The sequence below is a fragment of the Oryza brachyantha genome, chromosome 12, assembly GCF_000231095.2.
Source record: "Oryza brachyantha chromosome 12, ObraRS2, whole genome shotgun sequence".
In the NCBI taxonomy this organism is placed as follows: domain Eukaryota; kingdom Viridiplantae; phylum Streptophyta; class Magnoliopsida; order Poales; family Poaceae; genus Oryza; species Oryza brachyantha.
Window position 1 is genome coordinate 12,243,313 of NC_023174.2, and position 7,760 is coordinate 12,251,072.

The 7,760-nt window shown below is 36.0% G+C and overlaps 1 protein-coding gene across 1 annotated transcript; it reads left to right on the forward strand.

The window, feature by feature from the left end:
- Positions 1-6,119: 6,119 nt before the first annotated feature.
- LOC102700758 lies at positions 6,120-7,242 on the forward strand. The gene has a single exon (XM_006663975.3). It carries the CDS (start codon positions 6,265-6,267, stop codon positions 6,886-6,888), a length of 624 nt encoding a protein of 207 aa, XP_006664038.1. The 5' UTR covers positions 6,120-6,264; the 3' UTR covers positions 6,889-7,242.
- The last annotated feature ends 518 nt before the right edge of the window (positions 7,243-7,760 follow it).

Below are 7,760 nucleotides of genomic sequence, written 5' to 3' on the forward strand. Positions count from 1 at the left end.
GCTATTAGTTAGCTCTTTTATTGATCTTGCTCTAACGAACGCAGTGGAAGCCATTGCTCCTGCAATTGGAACATGAAAACCTTAACAGTACACCTTGGGAATACAATCCTGATGGTCAAAAGGCAATAAAGAACATTCCTTGTGAGTCATACTACTGTGCTCTGTTTGGTTCCTTGCCCATATAGTATGGCCGCGTTCGGCAGACGAGGCAAGTTATCTTATCTTTCTCGTTTTTCGTGCGTACGTTTTCTAAACTGTTAAACGGTGTATTTTTTATAAAAATTTTCTATAGAAAAGTTATTTTAAAAAATCATATTAGTCTATTTCATATTTTTTTAATAATTAATAACTAATTAATCATGTAATAATCTATTACTACGTTTTCCGTACTGGATAAGTTAACTTATCCACCAACCTCACTAACGGGGCATATGTATCTTTATTGAGAACATACACCTATGAGAGTTAAAAGATATAGACCTAAGCATTGGTTGCCGGCTACCTTGGATAGCAAAGAACAAAAGCCAGGTTTGCAATTTGCTGGCCAGTCCTTGGGAGTTCACTTCATCCTAGTCCCCTAGATATAGCTATATGCTTTTTGGAGTTCAGGCAGGTTACATGCATGTGGCATGCATGTCGGTGTCAAGAGGCTCATATTGTGTTATGATAAATGATGGATGATGATGAGGCTGAATATACAAGAGCATTTCCTGGAGACCGTCTTCCATCCTTAAAATAAATTATGTGAGGGAGAAAAGTTACTCTAACAGATACTCCATCACGTCCTCAAAAAATAGAGCATGCATCCTCCGTATTAAAAGGAAAAGCTTCATATTTTAAGTTTCTCTTTCTCACTCCATATCTCATAGTCCAATCTTAAGAGGAGAGAGCAATAATAACATGATATGAGGTGATTGCAAAGTATCAATAAAATAAATATAAATAATGTAATATGAATGTTCTGTTGGAGTGATAACTGATACAAAGAGATGATCTGTTATAGATGACCATCTAAATGATAATATAGATGATCAAATTTAGATAAGTTGCTGAGAATGCTCTAACAATTATTGAAAAGCACAAATTAATGAATTAAATATTAGAAAGTTGAAAGGTTTGTTTAGATAAGTTTTTCTAAGAAATACTGATGAGTTTTTGAAAAGAACATACCATCGAGGACTTTGATAGTGCCCACGATAAATCCATAATTTGTTAGCTACTAATGGTGGACTCTATACAAAAAATGTTGCTAGGGTGCAACTACTAAACATGTTCCACAAAGTAGTAAATTCTTCCATACAAAGGGGTAAACTCACATTTGTAAAATGTATCCCTGTGATAGTACATATGTTCATTGAAGTAGTATAAATGCACCCCTTGTGTTCACAGATGGCATCATGCTCCCGTAGCTCTCTAGACAGAGCTCCCTCCGTATAAAAATATAAGGCATGCATGCTATTGATATAATCTCTAATAATATAGTTTGACAATTAATTACTTTTACGATGTATTCTCAATAACTATGAAATTAATATCATATGAAAGTATTTTCCAAATACGAATATAATGAGACCATATGCATGCCACTAAAGATATACTCCCCCGTCCCTAAATGTTTGACGTCATTGACTTTTTATACACGTTTAACTATTCGTCTTATTTAAATTTTTTATCAAATATGTAAAGCTATATACATACATAAAAGTATATTTAATAATAAATAAAATGATATAAAAATAATTAATAATTATGTAAATTTTTTGAATAAGACGAATGGTCAAACATATATAAAAAGTCAACGGCATCAAATATTTAGGGATGGAGGTAGTATATTGCTAGTTTTAATAATTAGTCAAATGCTACGAATATTAACTTTATGGAAAACAATGACATGATACTACCTCCGTCCCTAAATATTTGACGTCGTTGACTTTTTTTATACACGTTTGACTATTCGTTTTATTCAAAAAATTTATATAATTATTAATTATTTTTATATCATTTCATTTATTGTTAAATATACTTTTATGCATATATATATAGCTTTACATATTTTATAAAAAATTTAAATAAAATGAACGGTTAAACATGTGTTAAAAAGTCAACGGCGTCAAACATTTAGGGATGGAGGAAGTATATTTTTAAATGGAGGAAGTAGATGGTAGATCTAAATTCATATGCCAAGTAACCTAAAGTGGAGTAGCATTGAATATTCTTGGCTGCATAGGTCCAAAGGCTTTAGCTTGCATAAACCTTAATGAACACGACAGAAAGGACTGTAGAATGAGGGATTTGCACATGATGAGGTGTACTTTTAAGTCTTACTGTATTCAGTTTTGTAATTGCAATTTGTGTAACCAACAAGATTTTAGTCATATGACATTGGAAAGGGAAGAAGATTATCATCACCTCTTGGACGGTGTAGCATGTTGTTTATTCCCTCCCAAACACGCTTGCTAAAATGGTCCAATATGGTGCCATTTGTCCAAGTAATCTTTTAATTAATCGGTTGAGCACAAACATATTTGCAGATAATTTGTGCACTGATCATCTGCATTAGTGTTTATTATCTCAATTATCTAAAATTGTTTCTTATCTCACGTACAAACTCCTAATGCTTTTTTATGGATCTCTACTGAAAATATGAATCCAAAAGTCCTTGGAGTTCACAATTTCCTTTTTAGTTATTTTTATAATAAGCATAAAAAAGGACAATAACATATTATTCCATCCATCCATAAATATTGTACCATTTAGAGTCTGTTCATAACCACCCAATATTAAAGTGACCCTTTTCTTCCACACTCAACCATTTAGGATGCATTTAATGAAATAAATTGTCGCCCAAAAAAAAATCTAAAATTACTTCGATTTCCTCCCACCTTAATATGTACTAAGAATGCTTATATGTGTGGACTTAGTGAGTATTTGGGGGGTTTTTTAAGTGAATTTCTGAAGATTGTGTTATCTGGTCTTTGCCCATGGGTATATGAAAAGTAGGCAACAAGATTTTCCAGTTTTAAATGAATATGGACTTCATTTGGATGTCTGGAGTTCACATGTACAATAATTGCTTAACTATGCTTCCAATCAACAAAGGCAAGATGAATGAAAAGCAGAGTACACTGAAAAAGTTCTAGGAAGTAACAGGTGCTACAAACAATGTCTAATTGGTGGAGTTAAGGACAGTACTTTTGAATTTACAGTACAACAATACATCAAAATCAAGTAGAATTATTTTCCAAATTTATAATAATTTCGTTGGGACCTGAGATCCAGGCAAAATGATCAATTGCAATACAAGTTAAGTAGTCGATGGGTTGTTTGAACTAAACTACTCTCTTTGTGGTCATCCATTATTCATCGTAATTATGGAATTGCAATTGTAACTTTTTCATCTTGAAGTCACGGAAAGAAATCTGTTTCTGCATCAAAATGAACACAGCTCCATATCCTTAAGAAAATCTGAAAAAAAAACATATCCTTGTGAAATTACAATATATACCATTGTCCCATGCAGTTGCTAGGACTGAAGTACTTGTGATTTTTGAATCTGCTATGCTATCTCTATCTGACATGAAACAACAAACCATAAAATCTGAGCAGTGAAAAGAGATCATCTAAGACTGTAGGATGAATCAAATCTACAGCCTAATTTGAGCACTAAAAGACAGTACTGGGAAGGATGAATCAATGTCAAACAACATATATGTGCCTCAAAAGACAGGCTACCAGCAAGATAGAACGATGAAACGAAGTATAGTCAACATGGAGATGTCTACTTCAAGAATGTGTTTGAAAGGACAATTGGTTTCAGGACCCACAATGTTTCCTAAGAAAAAAGAAGACTTGACATGGAAGAGAAGAGGATATGATCAGCTAGATATATAGACAGTAAGATTAGGTCTTGTGTGTTCATGTTGATTGAATTATTTGTCGAGAATTTGTGGCTCGGCGCCTTTCGCTTGAGTTCATGGACCTTGAATGATTGATGCCTCTTTGAAATGTCCCTTTCTGGCTGTACAGAAGGCCTAGCATTAGTAAGGAAAACACCTTTTTGTTTTCTGCAGAAAGTTAGGTCATAATGAGAGAGCTTGTGTGACCTTACTTCTGTGGTTGTTAGCTTCTGATGCATCATTCTCCCAGCTACGCATTGTCACCTAATGCTGAAAAACAAAATCCATTCAGTTGATACAAGTGGAAAGAGGCTATTAGTTATGAGAAGGTACTTACTACTAGTGAAGTGCAGGGATATTTTAGGCATGCTCTGAGATGGTAAAGACAGTTAAAAAAAAATTAGCAATTAGATGTCAAAAGAGAGAACAATTTCAGGGCCTTCCATATTCAAGGATGAATATCAATATGAGCCCACTGAACACTGGTGACAAATCCATTACTATCAGTACTTGTATATACAGTATATGATGTATCGAAGAATAAAAATGGCACATGCCTGAAGGAAAATTCAGTCGTACATGCTTAAGCTCAAGTATAAATTTTGTCATGATTATGATTATCTAAGCAATTAATTTCTGATCAGATACATACTTTGTGGCTCTTGGTTTTATTAAATTGTGAACAGGTACTGATGGTAGACAGAAAGACAGTCTTGCCAGGCACACACTATATTTGGAACTGGGTCATCTGAAAACTCATAGTTTACTTAGCATCCTCCATTGCTCAAAATATTATTGTGATAAAATATTTCAACTTGAAGTTTTATAGGGCATTTGCAACTTTATCAACTCAAACGCAATTACTCTCAAGATAAGTTTATACAGCAAAACTGTCCATGAGACCATGAGTGAACCAATAGTATTATGTCCAGATGTACTAGTTGATACATTCATTAGTGATTTTCAGAGTGGCTGATTTGTCGCATGCTATTGTTCCTAGTTCTACATACATCCTGGGAAATAATTTGTTAGTTAGAGTTTGAATTCAAAGGTTATATTGTTGGTGATGTATGACCAATTTTGTCTAACAAAACTTGTCTGAGCTACTTTTGCAGCCTAGCTCTCTGACACTGTAGATATAATACAACTAACTAGTGGTAGGGATTCATTTAGATTAGACTGAGGTAATTAAGGAGGAGCATCCCAAAGTAGATCTATTGACTAGGTGCATTTGTAAGCTTGTTTCTTAACCTTATCTATATGTGCAACTAAAGAAGGATTGCAGGGCTGAAGGTTTTTCCCTTTTTTTTTTGGGTCTTTAGATGAGTATATGACTGTAGATCTTGTTTATGACCATCATAGGATTCCAAATTTTCAATTATATGCCTAGAAGATTTGATCCTATGCACCATATCTTATTACTTAAAAGCTTTAACTGTTAGAGAATAGCAGGATATTACACATCTACATGTTCTTGCCTATGCTTGATGAAATGCCACAAGAGGATTCAGGACTTGCGGTTCTGTTGATTAGTTTTATGTGGAATTCAGTAAATATAAAAAGAATATTGAGATGCTATAAATTGGTAAGGCCCTGTGCTTCAATTGATTGTTTTTTCAAATGCAAAGGAGGGCTGGAGCATGCAAATCATGAACATTGGGCGCCTTTTGCCACAGGGGAGAAAAAAAGGGGCGAAATTTCATTGCAGTTTCACCTTTCATGAGCAAAGTAAAATGCTGCTTTTGATAAGGGTAAGAGGAAGACAGAGTGAAAGAGATGAATAGGTGAGGCCCATGTGGTAAACTTTAATTAACCTTGTGCACATGGCATCCTCTTATTTCTAAGCTCATTGGAGCCACCAAAAAAACCCTGCCATTACATGTTGTCATCCTATAAGCACTGCCATGGACCACACCTTAAATATTGCTGCCATTGAGCAGTTAAGAACTCTGACCATGATGCAAAGACAACAGTTACCTTAACCTAGTGATGCAAAGGACATTAGGGACTGTGCACTGGTAACAGTTCACCAGAAAGTTTCAGTTTTCTATGCATTAATAGTCACAATTACCTTTACATCCATCCATCAGTTTCAGAAAAAAAATATTTCTCCAGATGCATTCTTCATGGTGAGCCCTACTTCTCCTCTCCCTCTTCCCTCTTTGTGTCAATTTCACAAATCCATCTGATAGAGATTACAATCTTTGCTTTCCTTGTGCAGGTTTTGTTGTTGCAAAGGAAGTGAGGGAGGAGCAGCAAGGCTAGCTCCCCTTCTCTTCCATGCTTCCCTCATCATGGCTTCTTTCTTCTTTAGCATCACATCATCATTTGTGACACTAAAGCTCCTGCCTCTTGTGAGCATTTCTTGATGCTTCCCAGCTCCCAAATGGCCATACAACTCACACTCCTACTCATTTCATGTAGCCTTTACAGAATGTATTCTTCTTCTTCCTCCTCCTCCTCTGCATCCTCTTCTTTTTTCTCCACATCCTCCTCCTCCTCTCTTGCATTGCTGGTGTTGGTTATCTCCACTTGCCTCTCCTTGCTCTTCTCCAACCTCAGACAGCTGATCAGAGCCAGGAGTCACAAAGCTAAGTCTCACCCTTCCATGGAAGATGCTGTTCATCAAGAGGAGAACACTGTGCCACAAGATGAGTTGGCCGGGGATGCGCCGGAGGATTTGACCGGAAGCCTGTCAGAGTCTCCAGTGAGTGAAGAGTGCACCGAGGACGGCTCGCTATCCGATGAAGAAGACGGCGACGACGACGAGAGCCTCATTGAGATCTCCCTTGTTGATGGGCACTCTGTGGGGCAAAGGAAGCAATGTGCATGGAAGGAGCAGGACCTCCTTGCTGAGTTCTTGCCTGATTTGCTGCTTGAAAAGAGGGACTTCATGGACATCTTGTCAGAGATCAGTGAGGAAGACAACCTGATTGAGATTGACATTGCAAGAGGATCCATCAAGTGTTCAAACTTTGGCATCAAGGCATGAATCTATCAAAGGTTTGGGTGAAGTTTGAAATCTTTCTCTGCATTGCTTCAAAGCTTTGATCAGTGAAAGGGAGTAGGTTGTACCTGGCCTACATTGGGTGCAATGCTTTGTTTTTTTTACAAAGCTTAATTTTATTTTGTGAATCTTCAGTGGAAGCCTTGTCGCGTCTTTTCTCGCGCTTCATTTCTGAATATTATAGAGGAAATAACATTCGTGCACATATTTTGATCAAAGTAAAAAAAATGTGCGTGTGCATGGCCCTTCTCTCCGTATATATATTCTAGAGTTTCAGTAGATGCTGATAATGATATCAATGCTTTGCATATGTGTCTACTGATTCTCTCACTGCAAGGATCATCTGTCACCAAGTGGAGTATGTTTGATCAATTTCGATTTTTTCCATGTAAAGTTAATTTTAGATTAAATGTGAAAACTGGAAAACAACAAATTAGTTAACTTAAGTGTGATTCTTGAACTGCTTGATGTGAATTACTAGCATTAAGGTCAGCTTCTGTCCTGCTGAATAAAAAGCTCAGCATTTGTTCAGAAAAAGGTAATGCAATGGTTCAAAGAATCCACAATTGGTTTGTTTAACTTGTTCAGCTGGGTCCTTTTAGCCGCCTGACATTTTATTTTGAAAAGGCTACAAGATCTTAATGATTTGGGTCTCCATTATGAGCTTTCTAATGCTAAGTATTAGCACTAAACTATTGCTACCACCATACTAAGTAGGTTCAAACACCTCTCGTTTGTGTGATTTATCAGGGCATGACAAACCTTTGATGGATTATTCTTTCAGAGGGTTTAGGTAACAGAGAAGATCCTCACACATATGCTTTTCTCTGAATGCATCTTTGGCATGTTCTTTCTCT

Coding starts and splice junctions, on each gene's coding strand:
- LOC102700758 (XM_006663975.3), top strand. CDS start 6,265: ATGCTTCCCAGCTCCCAAATGGCCATACAACTCACACTCCTACTCATT.